Source organism: Eschrichtius robustus, chromosome 7 (genome assembly GCF_028021215.1).
Source record: "Eschrichtius robustus isolate mEscRob2 chromosome 7, mEscRob2.pri, whole genome shotgun sequence".
Taxonomy (NCBI): domain Eukaryota; kingdom Metazoa; phylum Chordata; class Mammalia; order Artiodactyla; family Eschrichtiidae; genus Eschrichtius; species Eschrichtius robustus.
Genome location: NC_090830.1, coordinates 14,183,876 through 14,210,490, shown reverse-complemented (window position 1 = coordinate 14,210,490; position 26,615 = coordinate 14,183,876). Strand labels below are relative to the sequence as shown.

The 26,615-nt window shown below is 43.3% G+C and overlaps 1 protein-coding gene across 3 annotated transcripts in view; it reads left to right on the top strand.

The window, feature by feature from the left end:
* COG2 (component of oligomeric golgi complex 2) overlaps positions 1 to 26,615 on the top strand; it is a 41,438-nt gene that overhangs the window by 8,892 nt on the left and 5,931 nt on the right. For 2 of the 3 annotated variants that reach the window (XM_068547632.1, XM_068547631.1), the window contains exons 2-13: positions 20 to 181; positions 1,287 to 1,352; positions 3,892 to 3,972; positions 5,439 to 5,542; positions 8,172 to 8,280; positions 9,332 to 9,511; positions 11,183 to 11,307; positions 14,871 to 14,997; positions 18,310 to 18,449; positions 22,716 to 22,777; positions 23,820 to 23,971; positions 25,593 to 25,790. In XM_068547632.1, coding sequence (XP_068403733.1) covers positions 20 to 181; positions 1,287 to 1,352; positions 3,892 to 3,972; positions 5,439 to 5,542; positions 8,172 to 8,280; positions 9,332 to 9,511; positions 11,183 to 11,307; positions 14,871 to 14,997; positions 18,310 to 18,449; positions 22,716 to 22,777; positions 23,820 to 23,971; positions 25,593 to 25,790 — 1,506 coding nt within the window. The remainder of the gene's footprint in view (positions 1 to 19; positions 182 to 1,286; positions 1,353 to 3,891; positions 3,973 to 5,438; positions 5,543 to 8,171; positions 8,281 to 9,331; positions 9,512 to 11,182; positions 11,308 to 14,870; positions 14,998 to 18,309; positions 18,450 to 22,715; positions 22,778 to 23,819; positions 23,972 to 25,592; positions 25,791 to 26,615) is intronic. The other variant, XM_068547633.1, reaches the window with a different exon arrangement.

Here is a 26,615-nt window from a genome sequence, read left to right as displayed (position 1 = left end):
TTTCTGGTTTTATTTTCAGGAAGACTTCGATGTCGATCACTTTGTGTCTGACTGTCGGAAGCGGGTCCAGCTGGAAGCACTGAGAGATGACCTGGAACTCTACTATAAGCTGCTTAAAACGGCCATGGTCGAGCTCATCAACAAGGACTACGCAGACTTCGTCAACCTGTCAACGAACCTGGTAAACTTTAAATCCAGAGTTCCTACCAGTCAGTGTATTTACACACGTACTACACACTTTCTTTCTCACTCATGTTTATTCTTAAAAGTGCTGAGTATTTTTAGAAACCTTTTAGTTGATTTTTCCCCCAGAAACTTGGAGAGATTACTAAACTTTCTTGATACACATTTTTTGTTTTGAGTTTAGTCTGATTATTTTTTGAATGACTTAAGAAGTAGTGAAAAGTAAAGGATAACAATCTCAAGAGTGGTTGTTTTTGTTAGTTGCTAAGTGATTACCATGAAGTCTCACTGGTTTAGACTAATTTGCGAGAGCAGATACCAACTATTCTTAAGGAAATGCTTAGTTTACTTTCAGGTACTGTGCTAGCCAGACATGGGTTGAGGAAACGTTGGCCAATATTGATCTTTAGGTGGCCTGGTTTTATAAAAACATAGGAATGGTTTGTGAGAAGCGTATCAGTTACTTGGAAAAGTTGTTTAGAAATGCTCGAGTTTTAATACTTGGAAAAGTCTTCTTGTTCATACTTTATTTTGTTGTAAAATCTGTTTGTCCGGAGAAGTATAGAAAGTCGCCATCTCCATGGGAATTTCAGGAAGCGTTAAGAATAACGAGCCATGTTTGCTTTTGGGAAGTACACCACTAAGATAAACGTTCCAGTAGGATTAGAAACCCTGAAACTTTTATTTCCATTCTATTTAATTTGGATTTTTCTCACGGGCTATAATAATGCTTAGGAGAGATAAAGCCCATCAGACTTTTCACATCAGCTGGCTAAACATCATAAGTACAGAGATAGCTATTTTTCCTGTTAAAGTTTTTTTAATTCATTTAAAATTTCATCCAAAGGCAAATTGTACACGAGGAATCTTTGATTTATTATGACTTTCCCTATTTGCATAGTTTCATGTATATCAACAGATTTTTTCACATTCTGTGAGCAGTATTTGTGGTAAGATAACATTTCTGTTTATGTATCTAGTTACTAGCAATGTGTGATTGTACGGAAAGAATAACCTAAGTCTAGTACTGCTTTGCTCGTTAAACAAGCTTCACTGTCACTCCTGACTCTGACGTGCTTGTGCCAACATGATTTTGCCTTTAGGTTGGCATGGACAGAGCCCTCAGCCAGCTTTCTGTGCCTTTGGGACAGTTACGGGAAGAGGTGCTGGTAAGTCCTCAGGTGCCGGTAAACAGTCTATATATATATAAAGCATGTTATGCTTCTTTGCCTTCTCCAAGAAGAACTCCTTTAATGTGTTAGGTTGTTGTGGTGGTTGTTTAATGGTCCATGATTATAGTACTCACCTTCAAAACTGGTGAAAATGATTCTCTACTTTTTGCATGTGATATTACAGCCTAAAAAATGTGTTTGGTTTGAAGATGACAGATCATCAAAGAGTAGACAACTTTAAATGTCAGGGAGGAAAAGAAGGGTATTTCAGGGGCTTCCCTGGTGGCGCAGTGGTTGAGAATCTGCCTGCTAATGCAGGGGACACGGGTTCAAGCCCTGGTCTGGGAAGATCCCACATGCCACGGAGCGACTAGGCCCGTGAGCCACAACTACTGAGCCTGTGCGTCTGGAGCCTGTACTCCGCAACAAGAGAGGCCACGGTAGTGAGAGGCCCGCGCACCGCAATGAAGAGTGGCCCCCGCTTGCCGCATCTAGAGAAAGCCCTCGCACAGAAACGAAGACCCAATCAATCAATCAATCAATAAATAAATCTAAAAAAAAAAAAAAAAAATTAAAAAAAAAAAAAGAAGGGTATTTCAAAATTTAACTTGTTAATACCACCTCACCCATCTGTAAGTGGTCTCCAACTTAGAACTGGCTGACTTATATTTTAAAGTTTGTAATTTTACAAGTGTTTTCTCAGACAGTGTTTTACATGTGGTTAGGTTCCTGGACCAGTCTACAAAAGCTGTTTAACCCCTGTATATAACTGAAGGATAATATAAATATCATGTAACGCCTAGTTTCTGGGAGAAACTCTCTCCCGTGGGAATGGGACTCTGCCTGTAAGCCCTGAGGACAGGGACCCCATCTGGATGAACGGTGGAGGGGGAGTTTTGGCATCACCTCTGACAGGAGACCGTGTGGCCTGTCCTCCCCTCACCCACTCGTCTGCGCTAGGCACCCCGACCTCCATTGTCCCTTAGTTGTGATGCACTGCACCATCACTTCCTGTGTGTATCACCACTGGACCACGCCAGACCAAGTGGCCTCATGCACCTTGCCCCCGAGACAGCACCTGGCACGGGCGAGGCTCTCAGTAGGTAACGTAGGTAAAGAGGCCCTGCCTGGATAGAACTGAAGGAAATGCAGGATAATGGGAGTGGGCTGAAGGAAACTGAAGGAAATGCAGGATCTCGGGGCTGAGAAGTCCCGAGGAGGGGTTGGCGGGAAAGACTTCATAAAAGAGATAAGTCTTGAGCTGTACCTTGAACTAGCAGATATGTTTGAAAGTGTATGTCTTTGAATTTTACAAAAGCTCATTACAGTGCTTTTCCTTGGAATGGAAGGAAAGGGGTTTTGTGGTCCGCCGCTGGGCTGCACAGCAGCTTCTCCGTGGCCCTCCTGCCTCCCTCTCGGTGCTCCCCTCACCTCGCAGCCGTGTGGCTGACGTCTCCTGAGCCTCAGCCTGTCCTAACCTCCCACTCTTCTCTCTGTGCTCTCTCCGCTCTGCTGACCTTCCTGGGCTGCTCTCACGCCTCCGGGCTCGAGTCCTGCCCTGCCACCTGCCAGTACCACGTCCCCTCCCTTATTCTGCAGCTGTCTTTGTAGCCACCTTTCTCCTCACCAGCCACAGACCTCACCTGCCTTTTTGATCTCAACTCACGACGCTACTCTGAGATTCTAAGGTCACTGAGGGATAAGACTGTTTCTGTCTAATTCATCATTGTAGCCTCACTGGCTACCATAGTAGCTGACATTTAATAGACATTTCATAATGTTTATTGAATGAATGAATTCACCTTTCTATAAAATTTTTGTGATTTATCTAGTTTATTCTGATCGTTTCCATTACCTTCATTTTGGCCTCAGTTCTTCATACTTGGCTTAATTTATTAGCTTCTGGACATGTTTCTCCACCTATGACCTCTGCCTTTTCCTGGCCATTCTGTTCCTTACTTCTTGATTCCTACCATCCCCCAAACAGCATTTCATCAGGAAATATCCGTGCTTCAGGATTCTCTAGTTCCCTAAAATGTGTAGAATCTAAAGTCCTCCTAAATCAGCCCCTCCCTGTTTATTTCTACTTCTCTGCAAAATGAAGCCTGCAGTGCGCCCGGGTGCATGCCTCACCCACCCTGAGTGTGCGCCAGTTGTATCTTCCCACCTTTGTCTTCTGATAACCTCCTCTCCACCATCGTCAGCTTTCACAGGTTCTCAGGGTCAGACTCAAGTCCCATCCCCTGTGCCAAACTCTCCTATCCTTTGATTCAGATGATTTCTTGAACGACATTGATTGTACATGTATTATTATGCTTTTGGCTGTTAATCCTCTGTAACCTTGGCTTTATATGTCATTTTGCCCCCAAATCATGAGTACCCTCGACAGCAGTTGTGTCTGATACTATGTATTTTTGTCAATATCTGCATAATACCGGCCCGAAGATAATTAAGTTCTGTGGAATTTAATTAAATGTGTAAGTTTCGTAATGTCACAAAACAGTTTCTGCTGTATGTTTTCTTTATTCTTTTAAAGAGTCTTAGGTCATCTGTCAGTGAAGGAATTCGGGCGGTAGATGAACGAATGTCTAAACAAGAGGACATTAGGAAAAAAAAGGTAGGTTGCACATGGGTTCATGGTAGCACCTTGGAGTTAACAGCACTTCCGCGCATGTGGTCTGATTTATTTCTCTTGGTACCTTTGCAGAGAGGAAATGTGGGGTCTCTCCTTATTTTTAGGCATCAGTATTCAGCAAGGTTCGCGAGGGGTCGAGCCAGAGCTGGAGCCCAGGTCTTCTCACTCCTGGGCTGATTAAGGTCCTGTTAATAAGAGGGGTATGCTAAAGTAACTAATAGAAGAAAAAGACAAAGAAAATTGCATATTCTTCTTGTGTATTAATTTATTCATGATGGCATTAAAATTTTTAAAGAAAACTGTAGATTTCTTATGCTGCATGCCAGCTAGAAGCCCTTCCCTCATGTCTCTACTTTTACATTTTACTGGTCCTGTGTTTTAATTTTATTATCTGACTTTAAAGATGTAATGGCAGAGTTAGGATTAGAATTTGAGACTTCTGATTCTAGCCTGGTGCTCTGTCAGTGTTTTCTAAATTTATTAGCGTATTTTTCAAAATCTCAAGGGAGAGAAGCCTATTTTAGAAACCTTCTGTTTAATTCTCCTTTAAATATCAGCTTTCATCCAAAGATTTCAAGAATGCAGTGCCTTTCTAGAAAAGATTTTAAGCTTTGTGAGAGCAGGGAATTTTTGCCTGTTTTATTCACTCATGTCCTCACTGTCTAGAAGAATGTCTGGTGCACAATAGGTGCTCAGTAACTATTTGGTTTTTTTTTTTTGTCTTTTTTTTAAAAATTAATTTTTATTGGAGTATAGTTGCTTTACAGTGTAGTGTTAGTTTCTGCTGTACAGCAGAGTGAATCAGTTATACATATATCCACTCTTTTTTTGGTTTCCTTCCCATTTAGGTCACCACAGAGCATTGAGTAGAGTTCCCTGTGCTGTACAGTAGGTTCTAGTAACTGTTTGTTTAATGAATGACTTTCTTTTTGTTCTTTTAAGGATGAGAGTTTTTATAATGTTCCTCAACCTCTTTGATAATATTTATTGTGTAATAATGTCTTTAATGAATTGACGCTTAGGCATATAATTGTGTCGTATACATGTAAATAGAGAGGATAAAGATGATCAGAAACTAAAATTAAAACATGAAAAAAGGGTCATAAGAAAATAAATGTAGTGCCCATACAGGGGTTCGTTTAAGATGGGGAAAAGAAAGAAGGAATAAAAGTGCAGGAAATGAGAAAACAAAAAAAGTCTAGTTTTTTTCTTTTTTTAACTATAAACTTGTAATAGAATATTGAAATATGCTTCTTCTAGGCAGCTAAAATTAAGATTTGCATCCTTGGGAATTCAGTGTTATGTGGAAGTATTCAAAATGTAGAGTGCTCTACATACTTCAAGTTGACTTTTGGCTTTGTATTTCCCTGCATTTAGAATGGGGAAATAAGATAATTAAGATTAAACATCATGATAACTTTTTTTTGGCTTCATTTTTATTTTTATAGATATGTGTGTTGAGGCTTATACAGGTTATTCGATCAGTGGAGAAAATTGAAAAAATCTTAAATTCTCAACATTCTAAAGAAACATCTGCACTAGAAGCAAGCAGGTAAGTATTTTTTACTAAATATCACATAAATTAATACTTCACACCCATGCTACTTTTTTTTTTTTTTTTAGTTAAAACTCATTTCTGAAAAAGAAGAAAAGCCAAGTCTATGGCTCAGTGTTTTTGAACGTACCTTATGAAAAGTGGAGGGCATGAGATGGTAAAGTTTATAATACATCCTTCTAAAACCTTTGTGGTGATGGACCACTGTTCCAACACATCACCTTACAGGGAGTCAGAGGAGTGTACTTTCAGTGGAAGATTTTTTATCTTTGGAATTGCCTTATGTAAGCACTGGCAAAATCCTTTGATCTTCCAGGTCAAATATGGAATAGCTTTCATCTTTCTTAAATTTATGTAGACATGCCCAGAGTATCGCCATTCATGTATCTTGCACGAGCATTATATCATTAAGAAACAGTATAGGACACATTTAGTTAAAGTTTATAAACAGGGGAAAAAAAGCTTGTGAAATTAGAAAAAAATGACCATTTCCTTTGTTACACTGTGACCGTCTTGTTACCTTCCTAGTGTGAATTTTAAATCAGCCAGGTAGATGAGTGGCTCAGAAAATGAGCAGATCATACCAGCACCATGGTGCCATGGGAGGAGCACAGGTTTGTGCTGCGTCTACCATTGGGCAGCCTGAGTCATGGAACCTCAACTCCCTGTGTCATGGGCAGTGTAAGGCTAATAGTAACTCCACTGGCAGGGTTGGCTGACAATTAGCCCGTCAGCCGCACCTGGCATGTAGTAGGCCCTCACACATCTAATTTGGGTCTAACAAGAGCTTCTCCTAAAGTCACGTGGACAGCCATAACATTTTTCCCTGAGTAATATTGGATAATCTGCTGCAAAACCAGCCAAAGCCAAATTGAATATACCTATACCAAAGTCTTACCATACGATAAAGGCATGTTGGATTTCTTCATTTTAGGAACCAAAATGTTAGATTTGGGAGCACCTTAAAGACAGTATGCTCCGTATCTCTCGTTGTGTAGATTGAGGAATGCGGCATCCAAAGAGGAAGTGATTCTCCCGTCCTGGGTCTCTCCTTCCTTTCATAATCAAGATGTACAGACAAGTGGTCAGCACCTGCCGTCTTTGTCTCTTCAGTCCACTGCCCTTGTGCTCCCGCCCTTACCCGCGCTGGTCAGCGTCTCCGCTGTCGTCCCTTCTGCCCCGTCCAGTGGAACTGTTTGTCTTGAGCTGCTCCGAGTCTCTCTTGCCCTCAGCAGCATTGGCAGCGCCTGCTGACTTGTCCTCACTCGACATCCACCACACCTGCCTCCCTGTTTTCTTTCCACTGTGGTCCACTCCTACTCCCTTCCTCACTGATGTCTTTTTCTATGATACTATTCCTTTGCGATGTTCCATCTTTTTTTTTTTTTTTCTCCTTTTTGGCCGCACCACACGGCATGTGGTATCTCAGTTCCCCAACCAGAGATTGAACTGAGGCCCCCTGCAGTGGAAGCACAGAGTCTTAACTGCTGGACCGCCAGGGAAGTCCCTCCATGTTCCATCTTTAATGTAATAGATACTACGCTGTTTCTTGCTCAGAATCACCTTTGAGTACTTTTTAAAAATTCAGATCAGCAACTTTGAGCTGTAGAGAAGGGAAAACCAGGGCAATGTAAGTGAATGGTAACTATATCATGCTTCTTAGTCCAAGAAACGTTTAGATAATTTATAATTAATAGATCCACACTAGGTTACTCAGGAAAGAGGGATTAACCTTTTGGGTTGGTCTTGCAGGGGAATTGCTCTCCCTCTGAACTAGTTTGAATGCTACAGATACAGGACTGGATAGACCTGAAATGGATAGCATTTCATTTCCTTGTGATGTGGATTTTTGCCCCTCACTCACTGATAGGTCACCGTTAGATATAGGATGCCTCAGAGAAGCCCAGCAGATGCTTCAGTGCCTTTACATTTTTCTTCTTTTGCTATTTAGCTTCCTTTTGAGTGGTATTGTTGCAGTGTACTTTAGAGGAAAAAAGTGCATTTATTACACTTTGGGGCAGATACACAATGAATGTCCTTCACTGGGACCCAGAGAATACAGATTGACTGCTCTTTCAGCTCTTTGCTAAACGAAAATGTAAAGCTCTTCTGACTTATTTGATGTATTGCCGCTGGAGGGCCGCTTTTATTTTATTAAAGAGGCAGCAGTATTTGGTATTTTAGAAGTACTGGAGGTATTTTAGAGGAAGAGACAATGAGACAGAGTAGTAGAAGGGCATTCAGGTGTAAATAATAGGATAGGGCAAGAGAGGGAAGGGAGGTTAAAGATGAAGAAGGCCACGGACGGGAGAGCCTGGGGGAGGAGGTGGAAACACCCGTCGCACCCACACTGGCCTGGTCCAGCTCCTGCTTCTTGCCTGGACCCTGTGGCTGAGGCCAGGCAGGGTCAGTGGCTTACACTGAAGTAGTTGCCCACTGTCTAGAACGTGCTGTGCGTGTGACTTGTGAAAGCTGATGGCGTGAAGGATGCTTTAGCTTCTGCCTGTGACGGGGGCTGTGGAAAAACGCAGTGGGTGCTAAAGCGTCACCATTGCTAATCATGTGATGTGTTCTCTCGGAAATTTAAAACCTTTAGGAGTTAAATTTCTCTCATTGTCTCTACTAGCCCACTTTTGACTGGACAGATTTTGGAGAGAATTGCCACAGAATTTAACCAGTTACAGTTTCATGCTGTTCAAAGCAAAGGCATGCCTCTTTTGGACATAATAAGACCAGTAAGTGTTGTTTTAGATTTTCATACTTTGGTATTTAGGAATTTGCTAAATAATTTTGGTTTTACCTGATACAGGCATACCTCATTTTATTGCCCTTCACTTTATTGCACTTCACAGATATGGTATTTTTTTTTTTTTTTTTACAAATTGAAGGTTTATGGCAACTCTGCATCAAGCAAGTCTATCAGCCTCCCAGTGCCATTCCAACAGCATTTGCTCACTTCATGTCTCTGTATCACATTCTGGTAATTTTCACAGTGTTTCAAACCCTCCACCAGCAAAATGATTATACCTCACTGAAGGCTCAGATAATGATTAACATCTTTTAGCAATAAAGTATTTTTTAATTGAGGTAATTAAGGTATATACCTTGTTTTTTTAGACATAATGCTATTGCAGACTTAATATACTGCGGTATAGTGTAAACATTTCTTTTACGTGCACTGAGAGACCAAGAAATCCCAGTGACCCGCTTTATCGTGATACTGCTCGATTTATTGTGGTGGTCTGGAACCACACTCGCGGTATCTCCAAGGTATGCCTGTAATGCCTCTGATAATTGTTGATCTGCAGGATTTTGAAACTAGCTTTGAATTTTTTCCTTCAGTTTTTGTTTTTTGGACCCCTGCCCCCTAAGTGTCACACATTGTAGATTTGTGTAAAGACACAGGCATATTCTCCGAATTATAAGGGTAAAATTAATTCTAAATTTCATGTAACTTGACACACTGTATGATGTAGTCAGAGTTAATTTATCCAAAACTCTCGACTGGGCTTTAGATTCATGATGTTTGTCAGATTTACTCTGTAGCTTAAGAGGAAAATAACTTTTTTTCTCATTCTGCAATTCTATCTAAATCCTCCTTTGATATAGCAAAGGTTTACTTATAAAGAGATGTGGGGTGGAGGAGAGGTTCATTGTTACGCTCCAGAAAATGTTAATATTTTAATTTTACATATACTCTCTTCTAGTGCCGCCAGAGATTTGTTAGGTATATATTTGAGTCTTTAGAAGTTGTTCCAGCTGCTTTCTTACCTGTTTTTCTTGCAGCGTATAGCTGGCATTACAGCCATGTTACAGCAGTCACTGGAAGGCCTCCTGTTGGAAGGTCTTCGGACTTCCAGTGTCGATGTAATCCGGCACTGCTTACGGACTTACGCCACGATTGACAAGGCACGGGACGCGGAGGCGTTAGTTGGTCAGGTCCTCGTGAAACCGTACGTGGACGAGGTTTGTGCCCCCCAGGCCTTCGTTCAGCAGGCGCTCACAGGGCGTCGGCTGCGTGCTGCATGCCTCACTGGGCGCGAGTGTGGGTCACAGGTCCATCTGTTAAGACTCTCATAGTTACTGCAGCATCAGCTGTAAGAAAAGCTTGGTCCCTGGTGGTTACAACCAGCATGCAGGAGTCAGGCACCCTCTCTCGTATTTTCTAGTGATGCCGTAGCCCAGGGATCATCGTAATTTAGTGGTGGGGGGGGGGGGGCGGGTCCTGCCTAGGGAGAAGGTGTGTATCAGAACATTTAGGTCAGTTTTATGCTATGTAAATTATTTGTCAATAAAGTTTTTAAAACGAATCTCTAACTACTGGTCTAGTGGGTAGAATAGAACAAGTAGAGCAGATGCCAGCACCGCAGCTCAAGTGCCTGGTGGTGGGACAGCGTGCCGAGAGCCCTGAGCATGGAAGGTCTGCGTGGAGGGCTGTCTTCACAGACATGCTGAGGAATGTGTGGGCCAGGAAGGTGGGAGGGAGGGAATATTCACAGATGAAGGGGTTTCATAGGCAAATTAGCAGTGTAATACCTTAAATGCAGAACTTGGCTATCCAGTGTCCTTCACCTACGAGGATACAGTTAAAATTTGGGAAGTAAGCATGTTCTGCCTTTGAGCAGCCAGAATATATAACAGATTGTACCATATGAAGTTGCCAATACTCAACATTTTCCGACACACAAAAATGGCAGCTTCGTCTGGTTCAAACTGATGGAAGTCACAGGCCCGTCCTCAGTGTTTGCAGACTTTCTTTAGTGCCACACCAGTGTGGACGCTCTTTCTGTCCAGTAAGTACAAAGCCCTACTCACCATGGCTTTGGGGTGAAAGTCTCCCATTTATAAATGGGGAAAATTGAATCTCATTGATAAAAATGAAACTTAAGGATTAATTTCAGTATTCCGGTCAGCTTTCATTAGGATTACTAAAAATAAATGATCTGTCAACTCCCTCTGTTTGTATCCTGTTGTATTTCAAAGCTGTCTATATAGGAGTGAAAAAGACAAATTACCTACACTGTTTCTTTATCACTAAGTGAAGATGGTTACTAATTTATGCCTTTGTTTTTCATTGAACTGAACCTAATGTGCTAAATTAAAGAAACATTGGATGTTTCAGTGGCATATTAAATAAACCATGGCCACATTTTAATTTTATTTAAATTCGTATGCTTATCTTGTCATTCGCCTCTTGATTCTCAGCCTTAACACAAAAGATAAAATAATAATAAAGTAAAATAAAATATACTTCCTTCCATCTTTCTCTGTCTCAAACCTTCCCCTAATCTGAATGATGGTATTTAGAAGAAAAGGCCAAGGTCAAGACAGCAAGGAGCTGCTGTCATGGGAAATCATCGTTTTATTTCATTTTCAAGCTCAGGAGGGAAGCAGACGAATGTGTCTGGCTTTTCAGCTTCAGGCCAGTCTCTGTCACCCAGCCTGTGTCTCCCCCAGGTCAGAGCTATGCCCCCGAATCCTGGACCTAGCTCTGAGTGCGGCTATTACCGTTAGAAAACCTGTCAGCTGGGGAGGAGGGGGGCGAGAGGAAGCACACTTTGAAGGTTTTCTTTGTTCTTTTCCCTGTGATACGTAATTCATACTTGTCTTTTTTAAAAATGGTGCTCCTTTTACTAGGTGATTGTAGAGCAGATTGCTGACGCTCGTCCGAGTGATCTTCAGCTCATGTACAGTAAGCTGCTGGAGTTTGTTCCCCGCCACTGCCGCCTCCTTCGCGAGGTCACGGGAGGAGCCACCTCAAGGTAGTTGAAGCGGCTGCTCTCAGAGCTCCCTCAGCCGGGGGCCGCGCCTGGGGACCGCTCGTGCCCTGCTGATTATTGCTGTCTCGTGCGGACCGGGGTCAGATGCCCTTTCCTGTTTGATGGCTAGCACGGTGCTCTGAGCCGGGCAGGGGCCGTTAGCCTCGTCTGGCAGAGAAGGGAACTGGAGTGGGTGGAACTGAGGTGAAGGGTGTGTCTCTCTCTGAATCCACAGCCCATGCTTTGCCCTTGCCTACACTGTCATTTCTCTCAACTAGGTTGGAAATAAAAGTTGGTTTCCTTCCATTATTCTGATGTCATAATCTGTTAATATCAATTCAGTTTAATTCCACAAGTTTTGTAAGATGTTAATTGTGGTTAAAATCATCTTCAGTTTTCCCTCCTTTTGTCTAATTTCCCTGGTTTTCAGTTCTGTTTTGTAACTACCCCACTGCCTTCCACCATTGCCACTGTCCTGGTCCAGGCCTTTGTCACTTTTCTGTCCACAGTAACAGGGTTTCCCCACCTGCTCTCGCGTCTCAGTCTGCCCCTCTGCTAGCACACTTACCCACAGTTCTGAGATTCATGGCCTGCCTTCTTCCTAAGTCTTCAGTGGCTTCTCATTGCTCATTGCGGAAAATGCAGGCTTCTTGATCAGCACACAAGGCCCTTTGTGCTCTGGCCCCGGTGGTCCTCAGGTGGGGCACTCTGTTCTGTGGGACCCTCGCCCCGCCGTTCTCCAGCACACAGCCGCACTTGCCCACCCCAGCACACGCTGGGCGGCTCTGTGTTTTTCCCCAGAGTCCCCTCCGCCTTTCCTGTTCCCTCTTTTTGTTGACCTGGTCACTCCACGTGAAGCCCCAGCTCAGATGCCACTTCCTTCAAGAGACCATCTTTTATCCTGATGTCATGTCAGCCTTTAACCCTGTTCCCTGCAGGCCAGTGCATGTTGCTCTCACTTTTCCCATCTCAACAGCGTGCTCCCCTCCTGCACGGCCCACACCTCCCTCCTGGTACGGTGTCTTGAAGACAGTTACTACCCAATGTTTGCAGGATGAAAGACTTAACCTATTTACAGCATTAGAAAGGCAAATGAGGTCCCTGTCTTCATGGAGTAAACATTATATTTGGTCTTGAATTTTTGTTCTTTGAAAAGAAAAAAAATCTGGGGAACAAATATACGCTGCTTGACTTGTGAAGTACCCTATTTCCGCTACACGATTTCAGATGAAGCCCTGTTTTGCCACTTTTGTTTAGTAATCATGAAGATTTAGTTGGATTTGGATTTGGGGTAAGAATTTAATAGAAGCCATGGGGTAAAATTAAAGAAGCCACAGCTATGAAACAACCAGTCATGAGATTTGACAAGCCTAGTCTTGGTCCTGAAGTGTCAGGTTACAAAGCCTCACATGCTCTTTTCTGTGGTGTTCAGTGTGGCAGAATTCATGTAGAAACCTCAGAAATTTGAGGAATCTAAACTGTACCGTGGTGGGCCATCTGCATTCGCTTGAGGCCCCATCATCCTGCCACCCCTGACCTTCCCTTGCTCAGCTTCTGCCTTCGGGTGCCCTTTATAACTGGGGACACCAGCGACGTTCAAGATTTATCTTCCGAAAAATATGGATTAGCTTTTCTAATTGTTGATCTCACAGATTTAAATTTTCTCTTTGGGGCTTTAATTAGACATTTACTTTGGGAATGAGGTGATCTTGTCCTTCGGTGTTGTTCAGATTATGTGCATTTGTATTTTAAAATCTTCAATTCTGTTCTTTCTTTCTTCCGATACCTTAATAGAGCTAGTTCTTATTATGATTAAAAGTATATGATATGATACTTGGAATTGGGTATGTGGGACACAGGCATCTTCTTTCCCTCCTGGACCCTCCTCCAATCCCGCCAGTAATTTCTCATCAATTCCTACCTATTATAGAATGAGATTATCTGATAGCTCTTTCTGAATGGTAAAGCTGAATAAGCTATTTGTCTTGATAGTTTTTGCTAAGCAGGAAAATTATGAAAACTTTTTACTGTTTATTTTTAATACTTATCAGAATGTTAAATGCCAATTTGTTATCACCACTTAGCTACACGACTCCCCGTTTTGCTAAAATAAGACCGTATATTGAATCGATGATCGATTTTAAAGACAGTTATCTTAATATAGAGCATATTAATAACGCAGCAGTCACAGTGGTTCGGTCAGTGAGATGGTGTTGCTTAAAGCTACTTACAGGTCTTTAAGTTCAAGAGAAACTTAAGGAACCTGCCTTTTTTGTTTATGTACTTGTGTATTTAACCACTATTAACATAGCACTTATTGTATGCTAGGCACCATCCTAAATGCTTTACAGATATTAATCCATATAATGACCCTGTGAGGTAGATATCATTATCATCCCTGTTTTGAAGATGAAGAAACCAAAACACAGAGAAGTTAAATGACCCAAGATTTGAACTTAGGTACTCTGGCTCCCGAGTGCATGCTTTTATCTCAGTGTTGTCTCTCATCTAAGTTTGTGAATTAGAAACCCAGAGTCCAGCCTTTTGGCTAAAAATGCAGAATAAAGCGTACACACACACAAAACATGACTGTTATCAGTTTTTTGTATTGAGATTTGTGATCGAGATTTTATGTAAAATAGCCATAGAACTTTAGAACTGAGGGTAATCTTAGGGATAGCTGAATCAGAAAGTTGTTAGTAATTGGGCAATTAGCGTGATTTATAGTGCTTTAGAGTTGAGTGGTGTTAAGGTTGACTACAAGACTGCTTTTCTTTTTTTCTTTCTTTTTTCTTTTAAATATATGTGCTGTCCTGTAGGCTTTATTGTTCCATTTCCAGAGCACAGGCAGAGTAAATGTAACATAATTCTTCATTTTTTTTTTTTTAAATAGATTTATTTATTTATTTTTGGCTGCATTGGGTCTTGGTTGCTGCGCGCGGGCTTTCTCTAGTTGCAGCGAGCGGGGGCTACTCTTCGTTGCGGTGTGCGGGCTTCTCATTGCGGTGGCTTCTCTTGTTGCGGAGCACAGGCTCCAGACGCGCAGGCTCAGTAGTTGTGGTGCACGGGCTTCGTTGCTCCACGGCATGTGGGATCTTCCTGGACCAGGGCTCAAACCCGTGTCCCCTGCATTGGCAGGCGGATTCTTAACCACTGCGCCACCAGGGAAGTCCCGCAAAGACTGCTTTTCCTGGGGTATTAAACTATTTCCTTTTCAAGACAGAGTATAAACATGGTAGCCCATTTTAGGGGAGAAAATTGTGCCAAGTTAAGTCAGTGTAGTTTTCCATCATCCTTTACCCCAGCTTGCTTACTACTTGATAGATAGATGTAGGAGTCAGGACACAGGGGATGTGTCAGGTTCAAGGTGAGAATGAGGTCAAGGAGTGAAATAGAAGTTTGGGTCTAAGAACAAACTAATTGACAAATATCGTTTTTTAAAAAAGGTTGAAATAAATTTTAGGCTGAGGAACTTTTATTTTAATAAAAGCACCACAGTGGAATTTTGCTTTTTGGAAGTAGAAGATTCTGGTGTATTTGACTGAAATTTTCCTCTTATCTTACAGTGAAAAAGGCAATACTGTTCCCGGATATGATTTTTTGGTGAATTCTGTCTGGCCAGAAATAGTACGAGGATTAGAAGAAAAATTGCCCTCACTTTTTAATCCTGGGAATCCCGATGCCTTTCACCAGGTACCTTTTCCTCCATCGTCTTGATTCTTGAAGATGTTAACCTGAGACTTCAGGATAATCATATCTTTTCTGCACAGTCTTGGTTCTGTGGTTTTAGGAAAAATCACAGTCTGAGTTACGTAGCATTTACCTTAAAACACGCACTGTTTTATTCAAGTCATAGTCTCTGATAACTTCGAGGACTAAGAATATTTTTTAGAATGTAAAGTAAAATTCAATCTAGATGCAGTTGTGACTAGATCTGAATATTCTGATTTTAAAAAAGATCCTGAGGACCATTAAAAACAAGGCTGTTTGCAGTTGTTTTCCATGAAAAATTAAGTTTGTAGATCTCTACTGTATCGTTCTGAAGGAAAACGAAGTATTGGATTGGATTTTAACATGCAATATGTAAGTGTCCTCTATAATTTGAAAGATTAGGAGGCCTCGATATTTTCATTTTTTTAAAAAAAATCATGTTATCATTTAAAAGACTTCATGGTTGATATTTCAGGAGTAGACTCGTATGTTAATTTTCCGTTGTACCATTTCTAAAGATAGTACGTAGTGTCCTGGAGAAGAATAAAGGCTCTCGGCCAGGTGGCCCGAGTCCGTGCCCAGCTCTCCTGTTCAGTGCCCGTGTTGCTTAGCCCCTCGGTGCCTCTCCTCTTCTTCCTGCTCTGGATTTTGATTTTTGGTTTTTCGATTGTTTTATTCAACATGACAATCTTTGTCTTTTAATTAGGTAATTTGTTGAATTTACAATGATCGTAGTGACTGATATATTTGGAGTTTCTCTGGTTCTTCCTATTTGTCCCATTTTTCTTCCTGCTTTTCCTTTCTCCCTTCCTTTTTTCTTTCCTTTTCCACCTTCTCTGTATTTTGGACTTTTGGGGATTTGTTTTCCTCATTTATTCTGTTTTTCCCCTCTACTAATTTGGCAGTTCTACCCTTTATTTCTTTGTGTATTAAGTAACCTTAGTGGTTACTTAACAGAATCTAAAGCTCATTGGTGTTCTTCAGCCTCCCAAACAGCACAGGGATCTTAGAGTACTTTGATGCCAGTCACCCCATTCCATAGTATCTATTACTGTTTCCAGGGTCTTATTTCTATTTTAATTTTTTTTATCCCCTAAATTGGGCGTTATTTTTATTGTTTTACATGGTCATCATTCTCCTCTCAGAATTATTCCACATGTTTATCATTTCCTTTGCTTACTTCTTGGATGTTAGACCTTTTTTCTTGGATCATTTTCCTTCCTCCTGAAATTCGTCTATTAGCAGGGCCTGTTGATAATAAATTTCACTTTTTTATGATAAACCCTCAGTTTGTGTGTCTGACAATAACTTTATACCTTTTGTGTTTGAAAGGTAGTTTTGATGGAAGTAGAATTCTCTGCACTTTGAACATTGTCTCTTGACTTCCGTTATGAAAATAGTTATTGTTGTTTCTTTGTAGTTATAATTATGCCTTCTTTCCCAAATCTTCTCTGTGACTTTAGTATGCTGTTTCATTATGAGAATCTAGTGTGGGCTTCTTTTTATTTATTGTATTTAGGATTTGTTGGGCTTCCTGAATCTGAGGATTGGTGTTTTTTTAATCAGCTCTGTATCATTTTTATTCATTAACTCTTCAGTTGTGCTTCTCTCTCATTCCTCTATTACTTTCTTCTAGAACTTTTGATTAGACTTCCTCACTTTATCCTGTGTGTTTCCTGAATTCACTTTTTAATTTTTTGTCTCTTTGTGCTCATTCTGGAGAATTTCTTGGGACTTTTCTTCTAGTTCACTGATTCCTTCTTTAGATGTGTCTAAACTCCTTTTCACCTGTTTCCAATTTACCCTTATTTTCGTTTCTAGAAGTTCTATTTGCTTCTTTTTCTAATTCTGCTTGGTCAAATTGCTTATTGATTTTTAAAGTGTAGAGAGGCACAAGGTGAGTGTGGTGAGCCTGGGGCCTGGTAGACTTCAAAACAGGTAAGACAACAAATTGGGAGCTTTATTATCCCAGAAATACCACTGATCTGTTCTCTTGGGCCATGTTACAGTGTGTTGAACAATATGAGGTCTTAAGCATTAGCAGTTTAAGACCCTTTACATTCCTCTTTAGAGAATCATATTGATCGTGTTAGGCTCAGGAGATTTTTCGGCTCAGAGATGAAGCTTTCTGATAGAATGTCAACTTTAGAATTCTAAACCAATACTTAATGTTTGTGGGTACAAACATTTCTTGCAAGAAATGCTTTCAGCTTTCAGTTTTAATGGGACATGCTTTGGTGAAGAGAAAAATATTTTTGTATTTTTTTAACACCCATTATGTGCAGGGGTATAGTTTTATCCCAAAAGGGATGAGTATTACCTTTCTTTGTCTCAACTCCACACGTGTAGACCACACTCAGGGGATTCAGTAAGCGTAGCTCAAAACCAGTTGAAAGAAATGGAACACCTGTGGTTGTGTTACTGCACTAAAATTCCCACGGAAGCACAGGCATCGTCATATTCAGGTGATTGGTTTGGTGACCCAGAACAGAGTCCCTCTTAATGAGAGGTACGTGGGAAGCCCTGCAGCGTCCTCCCCGGAGCCTGGGGACTGGGGAATAGAGCCCTCGCCAAAGGAATGTGCAGCTGCAGTTTTGCACTGCTGACTGGCGAGGGTTCTGTTTCCCCTATTTCCTTGCTTTGTTTCTGGGTAAATTCTCTCTGAGCCTAAGCAAAAGCGGAAGCATCATTTATAAAATGGGAGATGATATAAAAGTAGTTACCGGGTAGGGCAGTTTTCTGGGTTAAAGTTAGTAATACAGTTTTAAGCACTGTGTGAGGGTGATAGATATTAAGTAAGTGTTAGCTTCTGCTCTTAACGCTGCTGTTCGATTCCTCCTGTCAGTCTTCATGCTGTAGCATCTATAAAAAGGATGTAATTACTCACATGGTTTGAGTCTTTCTTTCCTTTTTAAAATTTTCTACTTCTTCCTCTTCTGGAGAGGCAATGAAAATTATACCACTTAATCTGCAATCTCTTGGGATTCCAATGGACTGGGTTAGGGCTGCCCTAGAAGATGGGGGAGAGCTGTCGCTTAAAGACCACTGGACTTCGGATGCCTGGGTCTCCTGATGGTCTTGCCACCTAAGACCTTGAGCACGTCACAGAACCTCTTTGGGCATTACTTGATCTTTAAGCGGGGACCTTGGAAGGAAGATCCCCTAAGGTCCTTATCAGATCTAGAAACTGATTCTGTGTGTTGATCTTTATCTTGATTACAGTTTTCACTATATGATCTCAGTTCCGGTTAGTTCACTTAAAATGAAAATGCCACTTGTTTGTTCTTATTTTAGAAATATACCATAAGTATGGATTTTGTAAGAACATTTGAACGGCAATGTGGATCACAGGCCAGTGTAAAAAGATTAAGAGCCCATCCCGCCTATCACAGCTTCAATAATAAGTGGAACTTGCCTGTGTATTTTCAAATAAGGTCAGTAATTTATCCCCCCCACCTCCACCCTTCTAAAATAGGATTTGAACACCAGTTAAGGATGTTGGCTCCAGCTAACAGCCCCTTCTTGATGATCGTCATACTGTTCTTTGGGAAACAGAATTTAGAGTGGAAATGCACAGGAAGTATCATGATTGCCAAAGTTCCGGCTTGTATGACAAAACGATAAGTTTTACTCTTTGGTCATTAGAGAGCTGAGAACACAAGACTCAGAGTGAGCTAGACCAGGCCCGGCTTCATTCCCATGTGCTACGTCCTCGTTCATCGCGAAGAGACAGAAAGAGCGGGTCACCTAGCAGCTCTTTCTCTCCGTTTTCCTCTCTCATCTCCTGCTTCAGATAGCAGACCTACCCTGCATTTGTTGTTTTGCTCGTCTGGAACATTTTCTGTCCTCAGAGGGAGTTGGGAGAAGTATTCTTTCTTAAAGTAGTCTTTGTAGCTGATTCCATCTTATCAGTTGATAAGAATTCTATTTATTGTTTTGGATTCCTTTATAATACTTGGTGACATTTTTTCTCTCTATTCTGGAAAATGGTGACCCTTTTCTTCCAGATGTCATAATGATATCACCTATGTCAGTAAGTGGTCTGTAGACTATTTGGGGACATTTAGGATAAATTCTTAACAATACGTGTTCCCTTGGAAAAATAGATGGTAATAGCCGTGTTTGCAGATTCTCCTGAATGAGAGCACAGCAAGCTCCTCCACGGAGTGGTGTGAACCAGAGCATTTCAGTTAGCACGCTCTTTAAAGACGCATAGGCTTTCTGTTTAAATTGTTGGGTGTTTTCATTAATTATGATGCAGTCCTTCCCCAGAGTTCTAAGGAATAATTACAGAGGGAAATACACTAAGAATTAGATACCTTGATTTGTCATTACTCGCCATGATGGAGAATGTATGTAATCATCTTTTGATAGTGAAATCATAGCTGTCAGACTGTTAGTAAGATGCCCTTTTACATGCAATACTGGGTTTTATGCTTTATTTTTCAAGGTTACATTATCCTGTAGGTAGGAAATTAAGGATTTTTTTTGTCTAAGATACTCATGGACTGCATGGGAAGTAATCGTTACGTGATGATCAAGACCAAGCCAGGGCAAGAAGCCCTCTTGGTTTGTGAGAAGAATTTAAAATGGTGAAGCATCATTTTATAGCATAAGACTGCAGTAGAGAAATAGTGTTTCAAATGTCCCATGTCGTTTGTAGTCCAGGTTCAAAATTAGATTGCTTTAGATATCCAATGCCGTCACAGCCCATACTCCCGTCTACTGCCTCTGAACCCCTCTTTTCTAGTCATTTTCCCCAGACCCCATGGCCCCGTGCTCGGTAATCTTGCACTGTCACCTTGCTTCCTGGAGCTCTGGGCCCTGCAGGGACGGCACAGCCCGGCCTCGGCAGGTTCTCCTTTCATTATACGTTCTCTCAAAGCTGGTGATTGAGCCTTAAACTCTGTCGGAACTCAGCCGGTTCCCTGAAAGACGTTTTCACCTTCAGCAGATTTTAGCCATAGCATTCAAAGGGAGTGGTTAACTTTTCTTTGTAAACAGTTTTATTTAAAATGTATAAAATTTTTAAAAAAAATTATGTTTGAGTTATGAAGTGTGGAACCTCAAAACTTTCAATACCTTTGTTTTTCCGTTTAAGAAATAAATTCAAGTAATACTTTATAGGACACCATTCTGTTGATTTTTATCAGGCATTAGATTGTTTATTCTGAGGGATGACAGAATGTTCTGCAAACACTGCTGGGGTCAGAGTTGTAGTGTTACCTGATTCACTTCAGGGTCATTTAAAGTAAGACTAAAGCCAGTGGGGTGGTGATGTGTTGACATGTTTCTAGGAAGAAGTATTAACATTGCACCCTCAGTAGCAGGTGGATGCTCCCGGGTCTGACTCTGTGCCTGCACCCCCGTCACCTTCAGGAAGAAGGCAGCCCTGCCCACACGCACCGCTCTGTGAGCACTCGTGCACCCCTCCTGCCCCTGGTACCCTGCTGTGTCTGCGCTTCATTTGTTCTTACAGGAGTATCGGAAAGTAGGGTTAGGACTCCGTTTCTCATAGGAAGAGAATAAATGCACGTGTGCGCAGAACAGTCTCAAATGGTAGCGAATCAGTGGCTGCCTGGAAACTGGGCTGGTCGCCCCTTAAATGCCGCAGGCAAAGCGTTAGGTCTTTTTTAATTGAAATCTCGCTAGAACGTGATATGCTCCCAGGACGGTCACGTGTGCTCTGTGTCTGTTACATTCAGCACACGCTGAGCGTGGTATAGCTCCTTTGTGACCTGGAGTCTGCGTGGCATAACGTACCTTCCTTTCCCTCCACCCTCCGCAAGTGTGTGCGTGCGCGAAGTAGAGACGTGCGTTGGGAAGTGCGTCTCCAGACCCTCCCCAAACCCAAATGTAAGAATTTGGGCGTGTTTGTATTTGTGGTTGCCTTTCTTACAAATCTCCTATCAAGAGTAGAATAGCATCCCATATACACGTGAAGACTACAGCACAACTTTTCAAATTCCACCAAAGTAACATCTCACTTTGTTTCTTTTCTGAGAAGTATAACGTATCACTTCAGTCCTGGAAGTTACTGCCCAGCAAGGCTGTGCCAGGGGCTGGTGCTGGGCTCCTGGCTCTTGGGGGCCGAGGGGACAGCTGGGTCACGTGACATAGACAGCTTTCCTTTCAAGGGTCCAACAGCTGGTCCCACGCAGTCAGCACGTCTGTGTGAAATGCACTGGTGTCAGGTCTGCTGCATTTTTCTTGCACTTTCTCGTTTGTGTGTTTATCAGAATTGTCATAGGCGTACGTATAATTTTATCCTGTGTCTTTACTTAACACTGAATTATACCTGCTCTTCTCATGGCTGCAGAGCTTCGAGCTGACCTCTCTTCATGCTGCTGTCAGCATGGATGTGCCGTGCGTTACAGGCCCTTCCCTTCCTTGGGGCCCGGTGTTCCCTGTTGTAAATGGTGCTGTGTTAGCTGTCAGGCCTTTTCCGTGTTTTGTGTGGATTTGGAGGAAAGGTGGGCCTAGGGTCTGAGGCTGACGCAGGTGCTGGTTTGCTCTCTCCACTGCGGGGCAGGCCCTCCCCCTCCTCACTGTGCTCGGGGCCACCGCCTCCTTCGCTGGGCCCCGGTGCTCTCTTCTGTTCCCCGCTTGCCTTCTGTCACTTGCTCCCTCTGTGCCTCTCCCTGCTGCTTGGAGAGACTGGCCTTTCGCAGGCTTCACGGGGCAGAGGGCGAGTCCCTTCCCTCCCTGTGGTGTAGGGACACTGCGGGCACCGGCCAGCTCCAGTGCCCAGGGCGGTGCAGAGTCCCCCGCTGTCAGCCACTCGCACCTTGTGGCGGGCAGGGCGGCTGCTCCTTGCGTGCAGTGCTTTTGCTTCTGAAAACCAGCCTCTGAACTGCTTTTAAAAAGCTCGTGAGTGCTGTCCAAACACCAGAATTACGACTTCAGTAAACTGATGTGCAGCATGTGTCAGAACTTATTGCTAGCAAAGGAACTAGCAGGTGACAGAAGAGTGTATGGTGAAGAAAGTATGAAGATGGAAGAGTTATATAGTTGGGAAGAAAGATGCTACGTAAGCAGCTAGTTAAGGAAATACACACACACACAGACAAAGTTTTCATTTCAGAGTCATAAAAATGTGTCCACACTAGTCATTAAAATAGAAGTCTGTGACAGGATGGTATGAGGGGACAAGTGTGCCAGCAGAGGAAAAAGAAAACCCATCCAGGAAGCAGGTCTTGAGCCTCGGGGCCAGCCGGGCCAGTTACCGTGGCAGCGCGAGAGCCCGGCAGCAGACACGCGAGGAGCACCAGGCAGAGAGTTGTTCTGGTGGAGCTGCCTACCTTCAGTGACTTTCTCAAGCTGCAAACAAAGACACACAGTATAGCTTTCCCGTTTCTTAGTTTGGGGGACATTCACTTTCTTCTGATAGGGCTGATGTAAGAGGATTGGAAAAACCAGTCTTAGGCCTTGAAGTGATTACCTGATTATAGCCGGTGGGACTTGCCGGAAATGGCTTCCTGGTGGATTAATTGAGACACTGTTTATTTCCTGCTCAGTAAAAAAAAAAAAAAAAAAAGTCTGGGGAACAGGCATCAGGGCTGGTGTGGCATCTCTGACAGCGCTGGCCTCACCAGCAAGCCAGTGGAGGAAGGTCCTGTTTCGTGGGGAGAGGGGAGGATGGGTGGGACAGCCGCCTGCAGCAGAGAAAACAACAGTTTACGCTCTTGTTTTTCTCTCAGATTTAGAGAAATAGCGGGATCCTTAGAAGCAGCACTTACAGATGTCCTGGAAGACGCACCAGGTAACTTCCTCAAAGTGACAAATGACAGGCTGTCACTAAGTGAGTTAAGTAGGCTCACCAAGTCATCTTGGGGACCTCAGTACCCTGGGGGCACTTTCACCTTTTCCTATCTTCCAGTAAGTTAGACCCAAAGACGTACTTTAACTTCTTTTTTAAAAAAAGGTTTATAGAGCTTCTTGCTGTACAGAGATGATAAAAAAGGCTGCTTTAAGAACACAGGAAGGAGACCTCATTTTCATTCCTCAGTGTAACGTGTCAAGGGGATATAACCGCTGCTGTGCTTAAGGGAGCAGCCCTTTCTGTAGCCCAGTGGCCACGCTCCGCTTCTCTCCCGAGCTGAGGTGAAGGACCAGGACGGCCTTCCCTCTGGGGGACGGCTCACAGCTGGGGCTCCTGGCCCCAGGCCTCCAGAGCCCTTGGGCCAGTCCTGGGACCGTGCGCAGGTGGCTGGGGTTAGGATACGCTTTCCAGACACGTTTGCCTCATTGGCATCCCTACAGCCTCGTTCGTCTGTGTCACGTTGTAGCCGTCCCCGGTGGCCACTCACCTAGTAGGTGGCTGTTCCTATAGCCACAGAGGTCTCTGGGCAGCTCCACTCCACTTTCTGCTCCCTTTCGTGCAGCCAAGTTCCATCTAAGCTGCACTCTTTTAGCCTCAAAGTTGGTTTCCAGCTGTTTTTGCCAAAAATGGCCATATGTAATCGACATCCTGTATTGAAATAGCATATTCAGGAGGGGAGGAGAAGACAGGACAAATTCAGAACCAAAGATGAAACCCTTGCCAGTGACTGCCACTCCAGCTCGTGTTTGTTGATTTGGTACAGAGTGCCTGCTAACTGATGATTTCTGAATGCCGTTTATGTTTAATGTTTATCAAGCGCCTGGGAGGGGGCGTCATGTAAAATTAGAAACACCTCCCTAAAGCTTCGCTGACCACATAGGGTTCTTGAGAAGGCCACTGGCTTCACTCTCGGGTTGTACGTTGAAGATTTTAGCCATTAGCCCTTCAGCTGAGATTCCTTAACTGTATGTTTTTTGTCTAGCTGGAAGTTCGTATTGCCTCTTGGCTTCTCACAGGACGTGGAGCAGCCTGCAGAGGTGTTGGTCTGACCAGATGTTCTTGCCGTCGCTGGTACATCGTCTGTGGAGACTCACTCTGCAGATTCTGGCGCGGTACTCCGTGTTTGTCAAGGAGGTGAGGGCTGGCGGGTGGTTCATCCCTAATCCAGGCTGAAACGAATCCAAGATGGGTGAGGCTAAACGTGCTGAGAGTTTTGGGGGCCGTGTTGGCATGAGAGGTTGACGCGGGGACTACAGGCCAGCGTCTCAGTTTCTATCCAGTTCCGCTTCTGGGTCTCCTTTTCGCTCCTGCGCGTGTGGCCTTGAGGGGTGTCTGCTGTCACGTGGTCAGTGCTTTGTCTTTTTGAAAACCGCCACACCGACCGCCTCATTTTTCCCTTCTGAAAACCAGAATCTTTGCCTCCAGACTAAAACAGAAATGCCCATTTTAATGAAAATGGTTTAAAAAATGCGTATTTTAGTATTTAGTCTTTGGAAGTGTAAAAACTCCAAGTGGTTGAGATTAAAAGGTAGTAAAATTAATTAACCTTCCCTCCATTTCAGAAGTAGTAGTTGGATGCGTTAAGTGTCCGCACGCCTCTGACGGCTTATTAGATATTGTGCGTAAAGCCACGGGAGTACTCGTGTGGTCCGCTGCTGAGACCCCGGCCCCGCCAGGCCCTGTGCCCGCGTCTCAGAGCTGCCTGCTGCACAGACAGCTCGGTGACAGACGCACGCCCCAGCCACGGCAAGGTGATGAGTATAAAAGAGATGTGAGCGGAAGCTCAGGGAAGGCGACGTGAGGAAGGCCTCGTCCATGGAAAGGAAAGCACTCGTCCAGCTGAAGCAGAGTGCCTCAGTGGAAAGAGCGCAGGCTTTCAAGACAGCGTCAGACCTTGGCTCTGCCACTCTTTATCTCATTTCGTGGTCTTAGGGAAATTGAGTCTCAGATTCTTCATCTGTAAAGTAGGAAAACAGCTTCTGTCTGTGCTTGTCGTGAGGAGTAGAGAGAGATTTGACCAGCCAACTGATAACCAAGGGGCCTGGCAGACAGCGGCGCTCCACGGAAGTTCCTTTCCTCCTCCGCCTTTGCCTCACTCTGCTCAGAGGGGGTCTCAGGAGAGCACCGAGCTCCGTGAAACTGTTCACGAAGACCGTGCAGTTCCCGGGACACGGTCGGGTTGGTACAGTTCTGTTAGGCCTGGGCCTGCTACGTCACGCCCAAGCACGATGCTAGCCAGTAATTCTTCTCACATCCAGAATATTCCATTCTTTTCTTAAGCCCAGTGCACATCTCGTAGGTTTCTTCCCCTTGTAGCAATCCATCATGCAAAGAACACTTCTGTCGTGTGTGTTATTTGAAGCATATTGGAGGTTTAGATTTAGATTTTTTTTCCCTTAAGATGATAATAAATTTATTAAGTAAATACAGTAAGTTATTTACCTTAAGCAGTTAATTAATTTTTTAGAAACTATGATGTTCCAGATCTTAATTTTCCTTTAGTTTAGGGGCCTATTGTTTTATTTCTGCCTGTTACTTAAGTCAAGGAGGGGAAATGCACATGGGGCTGCAGTCTGTCCTGTTTCTCTATTTTCCACACCTGCCTGGAGAGAGGGTTGTGGTGTTTTTTCATGAGTAAACTTTCACTGAATCCTTTGTGGACAGCTGGCACTTTATGGTGAGTCATTGACCTGTATAAATGCTCATGTATCTTGCTGGTGGAAACACATTTAATCGTTGAAATCCTTTTTTTCAGCTTTTACTGAGGCCCATCTCTAATGAAAGTGCCAAGGATATTAAAAAGCCTTTGGTAACTGGCAGCAAAGATCCTTCCGTCACCCAAGGAAATTGCGAAGACCAAGGAAGCGGCCCTTCCGAAACGAAGCCCGTCGTCCCCGTTTCCAGCACTCAGCTTGTTTACGTGGTCGCAGACCTGGACAGGCTTCAGGATCAGGTGAGCCTGTGTCCCAGGGGGGTTCTAAGTACCGGCTTCAGTGTGTGCAGCGTCTGGCCTCATGGGGCGTAGAACTGGGGGCCCAGGGCGCCCTGAGAGGACATCCGTTCGCCTCCCTTCTGGAGGCGATGTTCCAGATGGGATCCAGAGCGGATATTCCCGCTCCCCTACCCGGCGTGCTCGCTCCTCCTCGCTCACCGGTCCCGCCTAGGACGTGCTGGCCCAGAGCCTCGGCTTCCCTTCCAGCGGCGACGCCACAGGCTTGCAGCACGCCAGGCACCACTGTTGTTTGCGTTAGCTCAGCTTACTCTGTGCAGGCGTGACCTTTAGTGGGTTGGATTTTAATTATTTCTAATTCACTTACCCAGTATTTCAGGGTAATATGTAATCTTCAGCTGTACTTTGAAAGTGCTGACCTATTAACACTCCTTCCTGTTTTCTCCAAATAGATTGCATGTTCTTGCTTTTACCATGGACAGAACTCTGTGGGATGCATGTATTTAAGTGCTGTGATATGTAATTCTGCTTTTCTCAAGTTTAAATATTTTGTGGTGCTTGGACAAATATTGTATGTCTGGAGCAAAAACGTGGTGTTTACCATGAGTTTTTTTGGTACTGGGGAGAGCTACAGAATAGAAAATGATTTTGCATATTTTCTGGGTCTGTTAATAGCTGTGAAAATGCTGTTTTCCACGTTGTTGGATTCTTTCATAGTGAAAGCATTAATTAGGAATTTTGTTTTCTTCTGATGAAAATCACTGGAAGTTCTGAGTTTAGTTTTATCGTTCATTAATAATATTCTAGAGTTTGTAGATGCATAAAGAA